The sequence below is a fragment of the Hypomesus nipponensis genome, chromosome 12 (assembly GCF_054491055.1).
Source record: "Hypomesus nipponensis isolate SF chromosome 12, ASM5449105v1, whole genome shotgun sequence".
Lineage (NCBI taxonomy): Eukaryota > Metazoa > Chordata > Actinopteri > Osmeriformes > Osmeridae > Hypomesus > Hypomesus nipponensis.
Genome location: NC_140372.1, coordinates 13,867,975 through 13,887,500, shown reverse-complemented (window position 1 = coordinate 13,887,500; position 19,526 = coordinate 13,867,975). Strand labels below are relative to the sequence as shown.

Sequence of the window (19,526 nt, the reverse complement as noted above, 5' to 3'; positions counted from 1 at the left end):
CTAACACTCAAGGGCGCAGGACGCATAATAACAACATTATCGACGTCGTCGTGGAAACGTCCCTCTTCATTATCCTTGATCCAGCGGGAAGCTCGTAAGAGACAGAGGTGACCCCCTTCACCCCCCCCCCACCCCCCAACACATGCGTGCCTCCCTCGATCCGCCCTCCCCAGGTCTTACCCATCCTCCCACCTCTCCTCAGTCCCAAGTCCCTGCCTCCTCTGCCTCTATTACCTCTACCATCCCTGCCTCCTCTTTACCTGCCTCTACTCCCTATCTCAGGCCTCCCTCCTCTACCCTACCTACTCCCCCCCCCCCCATACTCCACGGGCTCCTGCCTCCTCACCTGCCCTTCCCCTGTTTCCCTCCTCCTCCCCCTTCCCTACCTCCCTCCCCTCCCACCCCCCTGTGATCAATCCTGTAGTCTATTAAGCTAAGTTGCTGGGAGGCTTTGATGAGCTGAGCCCAGCTGCTGTGTCATCCATTGAACGTGACCAGGGGTCACTGGCACGCCACCGACTCCCCCAGCCACCACACCTCTGGTGGTCACAATTATACTGCTGTCGGAGCAGGAGAAAGATCATTGCAGGCTGGTCTCCATTGCAGGCTGGTCTACTTTAAATATATTATCATGACAATATATAACATTGTGTACACAGTGTGCATGGAAATTCATGGGCACCGGCAGAATAAAGTGTGTAAGGATGTATTTCACTATTGAGAAGACCCAATAATTCACAGTTCAAATCATCGTGTTTTGAATGCAGTGCTATCAAAAGAGGTGAACAGCCAATTCCATGCCGTCTGATCGCAGGAAAGCCAAAACATTGCCGACAGACAGGGAGTCAGATGGCTGAGCGGTGAGGGAGTCGGGCTAGTAATCAGAAGGTTGCTGGATTGATTCCCCGCCGTGCCAAATGATGTTGTGTCTTTGGGCAAGGTACTTCACCCTACTCAGGGGGAATGTCCCTGTACTTACTGTAAGTCACTCTGGATAAGAGCGTCTACTAAAGGACTACATGTAAATGTAGTACCTTTTGCTAGAGAGCTGATACAGACTAGATATACTAGCCTAATCTATCTAGCTGTACTGATACTAGGTATGGGAGGATTTGGGCAAGTTATATTAGAACCCAACCAGCTTTAGTAGATAGCCTGGAGAATGATAGGTGTATCTCAAGATCTCCTGGCTTCTTATAGGCAAATCAGAAGATCTCCTAGCTGCTGATAGGATGACCAGCATATATCCTGGCTGCTGATAGGCTAAAGTAATCACCTCATCAACATCGTTATCAGTCCTAGCAGATGCAGGAGAGGCTTTAATGAGTATCGACCGCTCCAGTTGGACAGCACCATGGATGGAGGGGGGTTTGGGGGCGTGGGTTGTTAAAGTCACAATCTGGAGTCTGTGTTTCCATGGTAACAACAGCTCTGAAGGCTGACAGTCTCGTTTGAAATCCTCACATTGTTTAAAAAGACTCAAACAACAACACAACATTAACCCCCTGATGGAGTTACGTTGTACAATGTTTATATCGGCATTATGACATGACAATGTAAGTTGTACTCCCTCTGAAGTTCAATAAATCCTCATCTCTGTCTTTAATGCAATGCGTCTAACAGTCATATTGTAGCTAGCTACGATGAAGAACTGGTAGGATCAGTATTTATTGGAGGAAGCGTTACCGGTGCTGCGGCCCGGCTACGTCAGGGAGACCAAATCACAGAGAAGCACCTGGATCTGCAGCTGTGCTGTCGGTGACATCACTCTGAAGAACCGCCCTTCCTGTTCCTGAGTGTGTGAGTGTGTGTGGAACAAAACACTTCTCTGTTGCCCCTGGTTACCACGCCATCCCCCTATTTTGCACAGCCCCCAGCAAGCTGAGCCTTGTTCAGGGAGCCTGTCATATACTTGTGAAAAGATGGAGAAACATTTTTTTCCACACACTGACAGTCTGGGGAAGGCTGAAGGCTTTTTACACACAATAACAAAATATAGTAAAATTATTGTCCATTACTTAATATACACAAATAAAAATAAAATGGTACAATGCCACACTATCACCCATTGCTGTTGTAATGGTGTTACCACCAGTTTATGTTGGGATGGTACATGTTTTCTATAGCTTCTTAGACTGACAGTGCCTTACTTTTCATCAACTCCTATGAAATGTGTGTGTGTGTGTGTGCGTGTGTGTGTGTGTGTGTGTGTGTGTGTGTGTGTGTGTGTGTGTGAAGATACGTGGGATCCACATGATCTACGGTCGATCATAACCTAACAAGCACAACAGTATTCTTTTTTTGTAAATTCATATTCACTAGTGCACAGTGCCTGTGATGCAGTCGGTGACTATGATGTCAGTGAAACACAAAACAGATTATACTTGAACTATAGATAATGCACGGTGCCCATGATAAAATTGGTGGCACACACACACACACACAGATTCTTGGATTTATAGATAGGGCACAGAGGCCGGCAATGATGTTGGTGACAAACAGATATCTGGAATTATGTGTGCAGTGCCCGTGATGCAGCTGGTGATGACAGTTCTTAGTGGCTTTGGTACCTACATTTTATCAGATCACAATTTAAATTCTCTGTTATCTCTGAAGTACTTATTCAACCTCCACATCATCTATTCTAATCACTTACGCACATCATAAAAGCAATTTCTCATTATTTTAAACAATTTGCCAATGCTCTAGTACAGGGGTGCCAAATTGGCGGTTAAGGTTCTATCTGGACCTACACATGTTTCTCATAAATAATTGTTAAATTAAATACTGATGAAGCAGCGTTATTTTTAATGAACACATACTGCGCTGGCTCAGCACAGCTGGGAAAGTCCCAGACAGCGCTACATACTACAATGTGTTGTCCAATCACGTGCGTTATCACACACGAAACTCAAAGCGACAGGTTACAATGCATGTCAGAAGAGAGACAGCGAGAGAAGCAAAAGCTGGAGTGAGAGAAGATGTAGAATGACTTTTGCTAAAGTCAGGAAAGATCTCACACGCCACACTGCAGGCACGTTATTATACATACAGCTTGCTGAGGCACAAGCCCCTACTCATTATAGGTACAGTTCAGGAACGTAGGTTTCTACCCAAAAAACTTTTAGCTTTTGGTTGGGACATCAATAGTTTGTTGCGAAAAAAAATTGCAAAACCTGAGCGTAAATACCGTTTTTGTTTTTTTGCTTCATAATGTAATACATTGGACTCATTATGTTTGAGTCAAAATAACACTTCTTTAGTTTGAAAATGTTTTCTTAGCCCACTTCCATTCTGACTGCAGGCACCTTGTGCTGCCTTCGGGTCATTGTGACCCACCGTCGTGGTGCAAAAGGTGGGTCACAATAGCGTCTAGTCTAGTGACACCCCTGAGGCAGACCTTGTATTTCTCACGCTTTCAAATGTCAAACTGCACTCCATTGGATTATAAAAAGCACACCTGCAAAATATGAACTTTGCAGAGTTCCCAGATATCGAGAAAATTGTGGGAAACTTGCTGCCCTAAAATCCCATTCAAAAAAGACAGACAGAGATTCCTGTCACTATTAGAGAGATGATGATGCTTTCACGCACACTACCAATGCTAAGCATATTTCTCAGATGATTGTGTCATTCATATCAAAACATTTGATAAAAATCACTGCTATAACTGTAAAACTCTTCTGACTGTGTCCCAAACACCAGACTTGTGCCAACTTGTCCATCCAGCAATCAGTCCTAATTCATGCATAACAGGTGCACTTTGTAATGCACCATGTAAGGAGATATGTTTGCTACTGTATTGCGAGGATAAACATCCGGTGTAATGTTGATGAAAACGTGTGTCCTGATCGACAAGAGGAGTGAATGTAGTGTGTCCTCCAAAAAATGCACTTGAGTGGCATTGCTAATTTGGGATGGGGTTTTTGGCTTTATGTTTTTTACTTGTGTTCTCTTAATATATGGATTGAAGATTACATGGAATTTGTTACGGACAAAATGCACCAAGGTATGTCTAAAAAAGGCTTCTGTTTGTGGAAATGCATGTCCTTCAGTGACATTTTTACTCTAGTCATTTGTTAAAATATTTTTTGTGGAATGAAATACAGCCCTATCTGTATCACCAAATGGCAAAAAATAGAGGGGGAACTTTTGGGGAATTGTGAAATGATTGATTTAAAACACTTTGTGTGCTTTGATGAAGGAAGTTGATTTTGTATACTTTTGTTTGTAGTGTTTGCATTTCAGCTTGGGACTGGATGTTAACTCTTAAAAAAAAAAGTGAATTGTGTTTGGAAATATATGCTCAAGCAATTTAGAAAAACTGATAGTGTTTAATCAATCAATTGCGTAAGGTCAGTGCAGAAGACAGGTTTAAACAAAAATGTCCAATTCAACAACCATGTCCCATAAAATTGTACATTTGTTCAACTTCTGAACTGCTGAATTTATAGGGATCTGTATTTTGGGTCTCAGTGCCTTTTTTTCCCTCAGTCCCAAGCACTCCACCAGCCCCCTTACACACACACACACATACACTGCTTGACTGGCCCTCCTCCAGCCAGCCAGCAGGCCAGTGTGGTGACGTGTGTTTAGCCCGCTAATGTAGCTACCTATGTAGGTTAAAGACCCCCTCGTGGTCGACACACACACACACACACACACACACACACACACACACACACACACACACACACACACACACACTGACACACACCGCCCAGGGACACTGCTCAAGGTGAAGCCAGGGCTCTTCTCCCTCCCTCTCTCTCCCTCCCACTGTCTTTCTCCCTTTGTCTTTCTTTCTCTCTCTCTCTCTTTCTCTCTCTCTCTCTCTCTCTCTCTTTCTCTCTCTTTCTCTCTCTCTCTCTTTCTGACGTTCTCTTTCTCTGATTATCTGCCTCTCTCTGTCTCCTTTTCTCTCGCCCTGTGTCTTTCTCTGGCCATCCACCCCTCACCCTCTCTCTCTTAGTCCTGGCAGTAATAAATGATGTCCCTGTTCCAATGCCGCAGGCTCTCGTTCGTAGTGATATGGAAGGATGTTACAGTGGGGTGTTATGTAGAGTTCCAAAGTCTCAAGTCAAGTCCCAAATAATAAAGGACAACTCTTAAGCGTCCCAGTGTCTATGGCAAAGATTAATCTCAGATTCATACAACCACAATTTTCCAAGTGGAAACAAGGACTACGTACTTACATATATTAAAGTTGTCAATGACATTGTGAATGTCTCAAATTGTGTAGGAAAATGGAAATACATTGAAAATGTATTAGACTCTCATTTAATAATTGTTTAAAAGTTACAATAGGTACGTTTTTTATTGTAAAAAAAGGTTTTGTCCCATAGAAACGAGCTGTGTGAGCTAATGAGGCCCTTTGAGAGTTATTTAGCAACACATACAGCTCAGTCCCAGTGGAATATGAGTTAATATTTTGGACCGGCACTCTACTTACAGCCAATTATGTTCCAGCAATCCTGTTCCAACCAATCGCCTTTGGTGAGGCGGGCTTTCCTCCTTGGCTTAGCTTGTGAAAGCACTGTCAATCAAACTTTAGCTGGAGGAACGCTAAAGACCAAGAAAAAGTTCTGACAAAAATTAGGGGTGCTCCTTTTCAGATTGCAATTGATCTTATACTGTTACCTATTGAATCTTTAAATGAGTATTACTTAAATTAGATAAATTAGAACGATTTTTCATCATGGGCTTAACAAATACCTTCAGAATATTTCTGGTGTCCCCTCTGGCATACTGCCATACATAACTCCACCCCTCCGTCCCCTCGGGTGTGCCCATGGCATCAGGACAGGGCGTAGCTCTCAGATGCATCTGGTATAGTCAAAATGTGTACAATGGATGCACCTGGATTTAGATGACCGAGGACTGATGAAAGCAATGTAACAGTCCCAAAATAAGCAAACTACAAGAATAAATCAAACGGACGTCAACTCTATCAAGAGGCTTGTAGTACTGTGCACCACAGAGGGATGAAGAGCTGTAGAAGGGAGGTGTGGAGACAAGGAGAGAAATGGATGAGAGGGGAAGGGGAGAGTGACAGAAAGGACACGAGGAGAGGGGGACAGAATCAAATGAAGGAAAGATGGTTGCACTACTGGAGAGGAGAGGGGGGTGCAAAGAAGGACGAGGGATGTGGGGATGAAGAAGGTTTGGAATGAGACTGGGGGGTTGAAACCCAGGAAAATCCCTCACGAGAAATCACGGTAATCCCTGTAATTAGCCAGCAGGAGGAGGGGTGCTAAGGAGGGGGGGAAGGGGGACAGGAGGGGAGGGAAAAGAGGGACAGGAGTACTGGATGTGGTGGGGAGGGGAGGGGATGGGGAGGGGAGGGGAGGGGAGGGGAGGGGAGGGGAGGGGAGGGGAGGGGAGGGGAGGGGAGGGGAGGGGAGGGGAGGGGAGGGGAGGGGAGGGGAGGGGAGGGGAGGGGAGGGGGGACCTGGGGGCCAAAGCTGGAACCCTGGACTCAGCATTCTGTCACACATGCATGGCTGCAGCTCCATGGACTGTTTGGGGATTATTTGCGGCAGACGAACTGTGCTTGTTGTTTCAATCCTGTAGGTCACACTCTAGATTTAAAAGAGAGGGAGAAGGGGCGGGACAGAGGGAGAAGGTGAGGGAGAGGGATAGAGGAGGAGAAATAGAGAGTGGTGAAAGGAAAAGGCGATGGGGCTGGAGGCGAGCAGGGGAGAGCAGGGGAGAGGAGGCGAGAGGAGAGGAGCGTAGGAGAGAAGGAAAACAGAAACATTTGCAAGACGATGGCAAGCGGTCATTAAACCAACATTTGGAATACGTGTGTGTGTCCAGCGACGGCTAAGTGTTGGTTTAGCTAATGGGAGCGTTTAGAAACAGACCCCGAGAATCTGTCCGGCCCCCGGGCCTGGCTTTGATTCTCCCTTCTCCTCTAAATCTCCTTATCACACCACAGAAGATAGGGGCGGAGAGAGAGAGAGAGAGAGAGAGAGAGAGAGAGAGAGAGAGAGAGAGAGAGAGAGAGAGAGGGGTGAAGGGACTGAGAGGTAGAGAGGGAGGGTGGACGGAAGATAAGATAGAGAGGGAAAGAGAGCAGGAGAGAGAGAGAGAGAGAGCGTGGAGCAAGGCAGTAAAAGGGGAATGAAAAGGATGGACAGAGGCGGAGAGAAGTTCTGTCGAGAGAGAGAGGTGGGAGGGAAGAGGGAAAAGGGAGCGAGACAAGGAGAAACGAGATGGAAAGAGAGGGAGAGAAAAGAGAAATAGGGATGGAGGAGAGAGAGGGAGAGGTATTGTCCATAGAGAGAGGTTTTCTCCTTTAGAGCAGTAGCCATGAAAGGCATTGTGCACTGTGTGTGTGTGTGTGTGTGTGTTTCCCTCAGGGTAAGATGGTGGATAAAGCATTGTAAAGGCCTAGTACATGCAGCAGGGCCACACTCCAAGTCTCAACACCACAGTGCACACACACAGACACACATGCACATACACACACAGATCGGAGTCTTTCAGTGAGGCCATCACACAACAGCACAATAAGGCACAACACAGCAGCAAACAGCGTGTGTTAAGAGTCAGGTAAACATGCTGCCTATGTTTGTACCACAGCACCTAAACAGTCAGATGGTCTGACCAATGGCATGCAGCAAACCAAGTAGCAGCTCCTCCCACTGCTGTTGCCCGGTGCCAGGCGCGTGGTTGCCATGGGAGACGTTTATGTAAGCCGTGTCTAATCCCGTTAACGGTTACGGCGGGTTATGGCGGTTGCCAAGCGGAGAGAGAGTGTCTTGGCAGCGCTACACAGTCGACACCGAACAATCTGGAAGGAACAGATACGGGCTGCGTCCCAACAGGCTCAGACTCCTCTCCTTCTCAGACTCCTCATCGCCTCTCTTCTCACCTTTTCAACTAAGTAGGACTTCTGTCATGCTCCCTATATGGTAGCCGAGACTCCTCAGGTCCTTTCCTAGCCTCCTTTGCAAGTGGATTACAGAAGGTTTAAGGGAACACTACAACAGTTATCAACCGTCTGGTTCTGACCAACACACATCTATATTTGAAGAAACACAACCTATAAATGGGGGAGGGAAAAAAGGGGCTTAGTTGGAATGAGTGTTTCATAAAAGGAAGTTTGAGTGTAGAGGATTGAGGAGCAGAAAGGAAGATGTCCAAGCCTCGTTATCCTGATTAGAAAGCAGGAAGAGACTGAACGAGTCACACAAAAGAGGATTATACAGACATGGAGAAGAGTAAGAAAGAAAGAGAGAGTGAGAGAGATTGAAACGGAGAGACAGAAATAATGAGGCAAAGTAGGTAGAGGAGAAGGGAGGGAGAGATGCAGAGCACCCCTTCCTTTCTTTTCTTCTCCCCTCCCCTCCTCGTTCCTCATTTCGTCCTCTCCTCTCCTCCCTTTTCCACTCCTCTCCTCTATTTTCTCCTCTCCTCTTCATTCCTCTCCTCTCGTTTTGTAGCACCAGTCTCCTTCTCTCCACTCTACCATGAAGGTCATCCATGGCTGGAACACATCTTAGGACTGATCTCTGATCAGTGTTGCATTTCCAACACCTGCAAGCTCAGGTTAGGGTGACGGAGAGACAAACTGGTCCAGGATCAGTGCAGAGCACAAACTGCAGACGGTACGAATGCCATGTTGCAGTACAGTATAAACTCTCTGTATCTATTCATCTGATGACTCACAAAGCATGCATGTACATACACATGTACACACAAATGTGAACACACATATAGACACATTCATACGCACACACACAAACGCACATATAGAACATACTGCTCATTCTGTAGTACACACACACATTCAAAAAAACGCATAGACACATGCTTACTGACCTTCATCATTTTCTCCTCTCTCATTTACCAGACTTGTGCCAACTAATCACTTCACCAATGCAGTGCGTGTGAGTGTGCGTGAGTGTGTGTGTGTGTTTGTGTGAATGTTTGAATTGCAGTTTACTTGCATGAGACAATGGGAAGTATCTGTTGTTTACAATCTGATATATACACGTATATATACTGTACTATACCATATATACTCTACTATATATTGTCTGTCTCTCGCTCTTTCATTGTCTCCCTCTCTCTCCTCTCTCTCCTTTCTCTCTTTCTCTCTCTCTCGTCCATTAAACTTGTTCATGCTCTCCTCAGTAGCAGCGTCATCATCCTGCTCCATCTGCTGATCACAGCATTGACACACACACACACACACACACACCTCTCCTTTCTCAGTAAAGCATGGGCCCCACAATCCAATCTGAAAACAACCTCTTCACACACACACACATGTACACACACACACACACACACACACACAGCTGCAGACATGCACACAGCTGCAAACACACGCGCGCAAGTCCCATTCTCGGATGGCTCTTATCTGAGGTGCTGAAAGGAAGGAAACCAGCGTAGGCAACACGTCCAGACTGTTGGTATGCAGCCGTGCGTGGGTGGAGATACAGCCAAAGGGAACAATAAAACAAGTACAAATCCTTTTTATTAGCACTCTGCCTGTCTCACTACGGGTGAGACATGTACTCGGTGGGCTGGACAGTGACTCTCAGTCGAGGGGATGACTGTTGGCTTTTGTGTGAGTTCCTCACACAGAGACAGCGCCACAGAGCAAATAGATCATACTGGTTAGGAAGTGAACCATCTTAGTGAATTTAGAGAACACTCCTGCACTGTCCAGGCAAGTCAAGGACAAAGAAGAGGGAAAGAACGACGGATGGACACAAAGAAAGACCGATGGAAGGGTATTATTGACACACGGGCAGGACATTCGATCTGAGCCCCACCTTCGATGTACTCGAGTGGTGGATCACAAAACACGCATACACAGCCACCTCAGAACGTTACCCGATCCCGCCCCCTACCTTTTGATTGTGCAGTTGTGTCAACAAGGGAGCAGTCAGTGCTAGTGGAGCGTCACTGTGGGTGATTCAATAGCACACCTGTCAATCAAGTCACTGCCCGCGGCGACAAGGGTTTGACTCGGTGACGGCGCTTGCACTTTGATACGCCGCCAAGAGAGAGGAGAGGAGAGAGGAAGAGAGGAGGGGAGGAGTGTAGGAGAGAGAGGGGAGGAATGAGGAGAGAGGAGAGGAGAACGGAGAGGAGGAAACAGGAGACGAAAGGAGAGGAGAGGAGCGGAGAGGAGGAGGGGAGGGGGTGCGGAGCAGAGCATGTGAGCAGGAGGACACTTGAGAAGTCCAGGACACCTGAGATACACCAAAACACAAGCACGCTGCACACACTCTGCTCCTGTACAAAGGTCTCATTTCATCTGGCACCTTTACGGAACCCCTGGGTAGGGCTTAAATCTCAGCCAAGCATTGACAAAATGTGCTGGCTTTCCCCACTCACACACACACACACACCTTTCTGCTGCCAGGACTTGTGGATGTTAGACGGGTCCACGGCCAAACGCGCTCATCAAGTGAGGCAGGAAGCAGCAGGAGCGGCAGACATTCCGTGCCAGCTCCCCAGCACTGACAGTGGGGCGGCCATGTTTCAGCAGATCCAAGATGGCCGCCGCGGCGCCGACCGTGGCAGAGCAGGGAGCGACAGACAGATAAGGGTCCAGGCAGATAGCCAGGCTTCTAAGCTCTGATAGGAACAACTTAGACACCTGACTATTTCAGCCATGTGCAGTGGAGGGATGTTTGCAGACCCAGCTTTCTCTTGGAACGAGTGGGCCAATACAGCCAAGAATATACCTTGGAGTTTACGATAAAGACGTTCTTTATCTCCATAGCAACTTGAAGCCATCTCACCTGACTGGGGATCTCTGTAGAGGGGTTGGAACTAAAGACTGGCTCAGCTTTGAATCTTTGCTCTCTCTCTTTTCGTCCTTGCATATATGGTTTGTAATGTGTTCGTTTAGACACTTTCCTCCAAAGCAAGAGAACCAGGGGGATTTGAACTTGCAACCTGAATCTGCAGTCAGTCAATGCTCTACCACTGAGCTTACGTAGCAGCATTAACATCCACACTGGAACACTCACACACTTTCACACACATTCACACTTTACCCCCCACCTTCACAGTCCACACACACACACACGCAGTGGCCTGTGACAGGGAGCAGTGGTGCAGTTCTGTAGCAGTGTTGACCTCTAATGTCTAAACAGCTAGCTTTCTTGTTCTGGAGGGTTCTGGTCCAAACCCCTTTGTCTGATTAAATGAAATAGTAAAAGAACACTGATTGGCTGGCAGACAAACAGGCAGGCAGGCAGGCAGGCAGTTTCACACACCGAAATCTTAGCACATCTTTTTGACATTGAGCTATGGGTTGGTGTGTGTGTGTGACAGGCAGGGTAAATGGAGTGTGAGTAGAGGGTAAGTGGACAGTGTGTGTGTATGTGTGTGTGTGTGTGTGTGTGTGCACGCACGCAGAGCCTAAGCAGATGAGCCCCCTAGGGGCTTCAGCTCTCCCTGGCCCCTTTTCAGAGTTCAACAGAGTCCCCCTGGCACATCCAGATTAATGAAGCCGCACTGACACGCTGATCCGGCAGGACACACGCACACACCTTCCTAAAGGTTGCAATGACATAAAGACACAAACGTATGCTCTTGACAAAACACACACGATAAAAAACCACACATTTTGACATTGTTCCACCCGGTCCCCTATGACCTCTGTTGGCCAGGTGTGTGTGTGTGTGGTGTGTCTGACAGGAGGTGAGAGAGCACAGATAGAATATGTTCCTTAGCATCCCTGGGCTGCTGCTGTTGAGGGGTCTTGTTCCATCAGAGCCAGGCTGTACTGTCGCAGAGCATCTCACACCTGCAGTCCGACTCCCACTGTCACGGAAACACTGACCCCTAGTGGACACCACACGGCATCTCTCTCTCTCTGTCATTCCCCCTCTCTCTGTCTTTGTGTCTCAGTCTCTCTCTCTCTCTCTCTGTCATGTCACACAAACACACACGTACACACACACATACACACGCGCACAGTGCTGAGAGTGAATCATTTGATAATGATGAGCAGTTTAGGCACTGATCAGCACATGGCTCCCTTGTGTCATACTAATCACAATCTGCAGTCCTCCCTCCCTTCACCCTCCCCCGACTTAAACCCTATACCTCCACAGCCTACCCCCTCCACCTACCCCACCCTAACCCTTACACCTACCCCCCTGTACCGCTTACACCTCTCCACCCTCCACCCTACACAGAGTCAGCTATAGAGACAGGCCTACAGACAGCTGTAAAGACAGCTATAGAGACAGGCCTAGAGACAGCTATAGAGACAGGCCTACAGACAGCTGTGAATACAGCTATAGAGACAGGCCTAGAGACAGCTATAGAGACAGGCCTACAGACAGCTGTGAATACAGCTATAGAGACAGGCCTAGAGACAGCTATAGAGACAGGCCTACAGACAGCTGTGAATACAGCTATAGAGACAGGCCTAGAGACAGCTATAGAGACAGGCCTACAGACAACTGTAAAGACAGCTATAGAGACAGGCCTACAGACAGCTGTAAAGACAGCTATAGAGACAGGCCTAGAGACAGATATAGAGACAGCTATAGAGACAGGCCTAGAGACAGATATAGAGACAGGCCTAGAGACAGATATAGAGACAGCTATAGAGACAGGCCTAGAGACAGATATAGAGACAGGCCTAGAGACAGGCCTAGAGTCCAGTCCTGGCTGCTGGCCAGTGTATAGTGTTGATGAATGATCAGCGCTCTGGTACTTGACATTTACCATTAACACTCAGCAGAGACTGATTTCCATTGGTCACGCTCAGGTGCCTAACCTCATCACTCCTCTGTCCCTGCATTGCTATTGGCTGCAGGAGGATGGATGGCCTCATCAATTTAGCTGTCTGTGAATTATGATTGGCTAGATTAGCTCATCAGGGTGTGCTCAGCATTTAGAGAGAGTTTGAGTTTAGGGCTCAGTCTAGGACTGAGGGTAGGGCTGTACTTTGGGCTTAGAGGGGGATTGAGGCTAAGATTGAGGCTAGGGCCTTAGTTGGGGCTGAGAAGAGGATTGAGGCTAGGGCTGTAGTTGTGGCTGAGAAGGGGGCTGTGGCAAGATTTGAGGCTAGGGCTGGGGCTAAGTGAGAGCTGGAGCCAGCGATGAGAGGAGCTAACTGACAAAAAGGTCTTGTGTTGCGTCTTAACCCTGAACCTTGATAATAATGGGATGATCGGGTGAAATGAGGAGACGGTCCTGATTGGAAGAACATCTCTACAGTCTGGTGCTCTGAGGTCTCTTCACGAAAACCCTTGCTGTGTCGATCACAGGGACAGCAGGCATGGAGGAGGGATTGACTCTCTTTGAGTGTGTGTGTGTGTGTGTGTGTGTATGCGTGTGTGTGTGTGATGGTGTGGGTGTCGGTACCGATGCGGCTGCTGCGTGCATCAACCATTGCTTCCTTAAACAAGCACCGGTGAAAGAGAGTAACAACAAATCACTCTGAAATTCCGTTGTGTCATACATGATCAAGTGTGTGCGTCAGTGTGTGAGTGAGCGTATCTGCGCGTGTGTGTTTGTGTTCCTGCGGACGGGGGTGTGTCAGGTAAGAGCGAGGCGGGTGTTGCCATGGCAACGGCGCACAGAGGCCACAGTGTTTCCCTGCAGTGCTAGCGGGAGAGAGGAATGTGGCATGGTATTGTGGGAGAAAAAAGAATACGAGAGAGAGAGGAGAGAGAGAGAGAGAGAGAGAGAGAGAGGGAGAGAGGAGAGAGGGAGAGAGAGAGAGAGAGAGAGAGAGAGAGAGAGAGAGAGAGAGAGAGAGAGAGAGAGGAGAGAGGGAGAGAGAGAGAGAGAGAGGAGAGAGGGAGAGAACGAGCGGATGAGAGAGGGAGAGACAAAAGAAAAATAACACTCTTCTGCCCATATCTTATCAGATAATTATATAATCACTCTGTGTCTGTGTGTGTGTGTGTGTGTGTGTGTGTGTGTGTTTGTGTGTGAATGTGTGTAGATTCTGAGGTGATCCCTGCGGTCCTACGGATAAAAAGAAAGAGAGAGAGAATGACAGTGATGTGTGTGTGTGTGTGTGTTTGTGCGGCGGGGGCATCCACTATCACACCAAGGTATCTTCAGCGTGGAGGCGTGCTGAAGAAATGAGCAACTGTACGATGCAGCAGAAAAGACATGTGGACAACATTGAACATCATGGACAACTCCCTCATCTGTCTTCAACCTCACCTCTCTGCATGCCTCATTATCAGCCAGCTACAGTAGGGTTATTTGCCATCATCATCAATTACATCCAAGTGTCCCATCTGGCCATGGGTGCTGGGGTTGGGGCTGGAGCTGGGGCTGGGGCAGGGGCAGGGGCAGGGGCAGGGCAGGGTTGGGTCTGGAGCTGGGGCTGGGGCTGGGGCTGGGGCTGGGGCTGGGGCTGGGGCTGGGGCTGGGGCTGGGGCTGGGGCTGGGGCTGGTGGTGCGGGGTGGGGCCTGGGGCTGGGGCTGGAAGTGGGGTTGGGCTGGGGCTGGGGTTGGTGGTGCGGGGTGGGGCCTGGGGCTGGGGCTGGAAGTGGGGTTGGGCTGGGGCTGGGGCTGGTGGTGCGGGGTGGGGCCTGGGGCTGGGGCTGGAAGTGGGGCTGGGCTGGGGCTGGGGCTGGTGGTGCGGGATGGGGCCTGGGGCTGGGGCTGGAAGTGGGGTTGGGCTGGGGCTGGAAGTGGGGCTGGCCTGGGGCTGGTGGTGCGGGGTGGGGCCTGGGGCTGGGGCTGGTGGGTGGGCAGGGCCCCAGTGTATCTCTGTATCTCTAGCTCTTTCACTCTTTTTCAGTCTCACTTGGGAACAAAGGTGATGGAATCTCAACACACGCACAGATGGACACACCTGAAGTCCATTTGTGAAGGAGTTAAGTTTGTGAAGGAGTAATTTTTTAATGAAGACCAACATACACATACACAGACAACACCTCCATAGGCCCCACCTGTGAGGCAGAGTCTGGTTGAAGGGTGCAAGGCGTTCTTTGATCTGGATGATCTGATTGTCCATGGAGACTTGGTGAGACCTATTAATACCATCATACTTCCCAATACTTGATGGTGTCCTTTCCTTGTCACCTCACACTGATCTTTGTAAAACCAGAACCAATTAAGGTATATGGAGAAAGCTTTTCTGAGGGAATATTCACACACATATACTAAAAAGAGAGAGAGAGAGAGAGAGAGAGAGAGAGAGACAGAGAGAGAGAGAGAGAGAGAGAGAGAGAGAGAGAGAGAGAGAGAGAGAGAGAGAGAGAGAGAGAGAGAGAGAGAGGTATCTCTCGAGAATAAAGCGGCTTTGTAAAAAAAGTGGCTTGTGGCTGAAGTTGTTTAGTCTACATGGTGACGTTAGGGGCATAAGCGACAGGTAAACAAACACATGTCAAAGCGCAATATAAAACTGCTATTTGACCAGTTCGAAAACAAGTTAACCAACATTTTTTTCTTTAATGAAAGAAAAACATACTCTTTACAACAGTGAATATCAATATTATGCTGTCAGTCCTTACCTTGGTTAGAATTCTCGATTCTTCTTTCTTCTTCTCATGGCGACTCGAGGGCATTTGCAACAAATCGTCCTCGCAACAGATGAAACTTACTGTACATCCCATATGGATTAAGTTTGCCTGCAAATATCCATTCAAAACTATTTAAATGTATGATCAAAAGTATGTGTGTTGTGTATGGTCGTTGGACAATTTCACACTCGCATAGGTTGAGGTTGCACTGTTCAAAAGACCCCAGAACAGGGTTATAACCATCCAGGTAGTCGATGCGCGAAACTGCATACTTGTTCAGGTTTGTCAAAAAAAGTTGACAGATGTTCCAGCCCACCCACATATTAAGCGGCGCAGTAAACCTATCCACCCATGCCCTTTCCTGCAGCCTGCGTTCAGTAATATTTGGGAAACGTTGGTCCTGTTTGCCATGGTAGTTATTACTATATGACATAATTATTTGTGTTGTACGGGGCCTCTAAAGGTACATGAAAAAAAAATCTGGTGCGCACGAGAAAGTTTCTGGTGCGATCGAAAAACTTTCTGGTGCGCACCAGATTTTTTCAAAACTTTCTCGTTATCACGCTTAAGTGTGTGGTGGATACCGCATGCATGGAAGCGTGCATTATATCTGCTGTTTTCATGCTTGGAAATTAGGACATTAAAAGTTTGCTTGCAAGTCGTCACCACTACATTATCTAGAAAGACATTGAAAAAGAATTTTGAAGTTGTGTTGTCTGTTTTGACGCAAAGGATACCCCCGTCTTGACCAGGGGTCTCATTTATAAACGTGGCTGTCTCAACATCACATGGTCCACTATGGGTGCAGGAGGAGGAGATGACCTGACTGCATGGAATACGGGATAACATCATATATCCTTCCTTTAGATAACTGCAGAACACAGTGTATAACTAAATATATGTATTTAATAATGTGCATATATCATCATGTCAAAAACTGGAAATACATTATATAAGCCCCCGGCGCAATCGCTTCACTTTACGTCCTCGTCATCATTTCAAACTTTAATACTGTTCATAACAAAACGCTTTTGTTTTCAAATTGTATCTCGACTCGGGGTATCGCTGCCACAGTTGATGGCAGCAGCAATATGCTGCAACTCACACAGTTTTTATTGGTGATCCACCGGCCACCAAATAATGTGGTTTTCGAGCCTCCACCTCGCAAGTAACAGTGTCTGAGAAGATACTTTCTCGTGCGCACCAGAAAGTATCTCGTGAGCACCAGAATTATTTTTTTCATATGCCTTTAGGGGCTCCGTAGTACTGCGCTCATTAAGCTCTCTTTTTTGTTGCTAAATGAAACGTTGATGTCTTTATATAGTTGAAACTAAAACAACTTTATTGTGCACTCAAGTACAGTTTTACGAGCATTCTCCTTGTACCTCCCAAGTATTGATTATAATTACACAACTGTGTAGTTTTGACAAGATATCATCACGTTTACAAGAATACCTCACATGAATCAGTAGGCTAAAACGAAATTGTATACATTTTGTATCTATTATCATTAAACAGTATTAGTTATAACACACAAAGCCTGCTATTGCTACATGCAGTCTATTGTTTATTGTTGCTAGACTTGTCCTTGTGTTGATTGGTTCTGAGCTGATAAGGAAGTCCTTAAAAAGACTTCCTTTCTGGTGTCCTACTCTCTGGTAGGACACCAGAAATTCTGAATTCTGAACTCACAACCTACTCTAAACCTCCTTGAGATTTTTGTGAAAGTACTGAGAATGTAGTTAAAGTAGCTTGTTAAACTAGCTTATATGTCATCAATATAGGGTTCACATATAAATCTTGAAGGTTTTTGGGATTCTGTTCGGAACAACAAATGGTTGTCTGTTCTGAAACCCCTTTGGACCTAGTAATGGTCTATGCAAGAAAACCTTTTCGGTTCTCATATGAGTAGGCTGACAGATGTTTATGAATATAGTCCCCTTTTTCTTTTGAGAGCACAATATCTCTCTTTCTTGAGTCAAAACAGCATTACTCCACACATCTGTGAGATTGAATGAATACACTGTGGATACCTGCATTGACACGCACGCACGCGCACACACACACACACACACACACCGAAGGCAACACCTAATCAAAATGCCCTGCTCTCAAAAGACCTACTATGGTTTCGAATGGGGACCTATAAAGACCATCTGTCCCTCTCAATGGTGAGTATCAGCTCCATAATGAGGTTGTTAAAAAGAGTCGTTTGGTGGGAGGGGAAGGTAAGACTCCACTCACACAGAACTACAGCCTTCTCCTCCCCTTCTACAGCTTAATGTCGGTGGTGAATGAACGTTATGGGAGTCGATTAGCGATTTTTGGAGATGATGAGTGACGTGGGTGAGTGTATGTGTGTCAAGTGTGTGTGTGTGTGTGTGTGTGTGTGTGTGTGTGTGTGTGTGTGTGTGTGTGTGTGTGTGTGTGTGTGTGTGTGTGTGAGAGAGAGAGAGAGAGAGAGAGAGAGAGAGAGAGAGAGAGAGAGAGAGAGAGAGCATTTGTTGGTCCTCCTCACCCATCAGCAAAACCTACAGCTATTGCTAAGCTAGTGTTTGTCGGCACTAGAGGGCACTGTTGGAGCTGTTAAGCCAAGATAAGTGTCCGTGTGTGAAATGTCCCATGATGCATGCACAGTAAGTTTCCACATTATGTGGTGAATAACATGAAAAACCAGAAGGCTCTTCCAGGAAATTGACACAGATTATTACAAATCAGTTGCTAAAAACATGTGATGACACACAGCCTTTTTACAACTATGGTACGTAAAGGGATGTACATTTTATGTAGGGAACATTAAACCATTGAGAATCCCCCTGTACTTTCAAGGAGAGTTGCAAGTCTGTGGACAACAGATCCGTAGACCACTGGTATGTTTCCATTTCAAATGACAAACAAATCAAAGCCTTTTCTATCAGCAACAAGACTGAATCTTTGCTAGATTCAGTTAGCAAGCCAGCCAGTCAGTCAGTCAACCACTGATTCAACTGCTCAGTGAGTCCTCCAGCCAGTCAGTCAACCAGTCAGCAAACCAGTCAGTCACATGAACTGTCCCTGGCCCTCCGACGTCTGGGATGTGGACCTGCTGAATCTGGCCGAACCTGAGGACATCTTGTCCGACCTCCGTCTCCTCTTGACCAGGGCGCCCAGGTTGCTCCTGAACTTCTCCCCCACAAAGGCGTACAGGAATGGGTTTATGCAGCAGTGTGTCAGGGCCAGGCTGTGGGTCACCCCAACCGTCAAATCCAGTGAGGTCCTCACCGAGCAGTCAAAAGCCACCACTTTGGCCCTCAGCAACAGGTCAGCTATCATGGCCAGGTTGTACGGCATCCAGCACAGCAGGAAAGCGATCACCACGGCGATGATGACCCGCATGGCACGATGCTTCTTGAAACCGCGGGTGCGGACAAGCCGGGCAAGAGTCACCCCGTAGCATGCCAGCATGATGCCCAATGGGAGCAGGAAACCCAGGACGTGACGCAGTCCGTGCGTGGCGAAGCGCCAGTGGAAGGCGTTGCCCACATCAAACTGCTCGGCGCACACCACTCTCTCTGACTGATTGGGCTTGAAGGCGTCGTTGAAGAGCGCCGGCAGTGCAAAAACACCCCCAAGCATCCAGATCGCACAGCACACAGCCCGACTGCAGGCCCACCAGCCTCCGTTACGAGTGTCAGCGGCATGGACAATGGCAAAGTAGCGTTCCACACTGATGCAGACCAGGAACAGAATACTGGTGTAGAAGTTCACCTCTGTGGCCAGGCTCAGGAGCTTGCAAAGGGAGTCCCCAAAAACCCAGCCCCACGTGATGTTGTGGGCCCAGAAGGGCAGTGTCAATGCGATCAATCCGTCTGCCACAGTCAGGTGGAACAGGTAGACGTCTGACGGTATCAGGGTCCGTTTTCTGGAACCAATCACAAACCCCACCAGCAGGTTTCCTGGGATAGCCAATAGGAAGATGCCGACTAGGGTGATCGACATGGCAACAGCAACTGTGTTGTACAGGGGATGATCCTTGCAGGATTGAGTATTGGGGTTGATCACATAAGT

At 47.5% G+C, this 19,526-nt stretch overlaps 1 protein-coding gene across 1 annotated transcript; it reads right to left on the bottom strand.

Moving 5' to 3' along the window:
• Positions 1-17,447: 17,447 nt before the first annotated feature.
• Positions 17,448-19,526, bottom strand: LOC146261624 (C-X-C chemokine receptor type 2-like). The gene has a single exon (XM_084667961.1). It carries the CDS (start codon positions 19,455-19,457, stop codon positions 18,519-18,521), a length of 939 nt encoding a protein of 312 aa, XP_084524087.1. The 5' UTR covers positions 19,458-19,526; the 3' UTR covers positions 17,448-18,518.

Coding starts and splice junctions, on each gene's coding strand:
- LOC146261624 (XM_084667961.1), bottom strand. CDS start 19,457: ATGTCGATCACCCTAGTCGGCATCTTCCTATTGGCTATCCCAGGAAAC.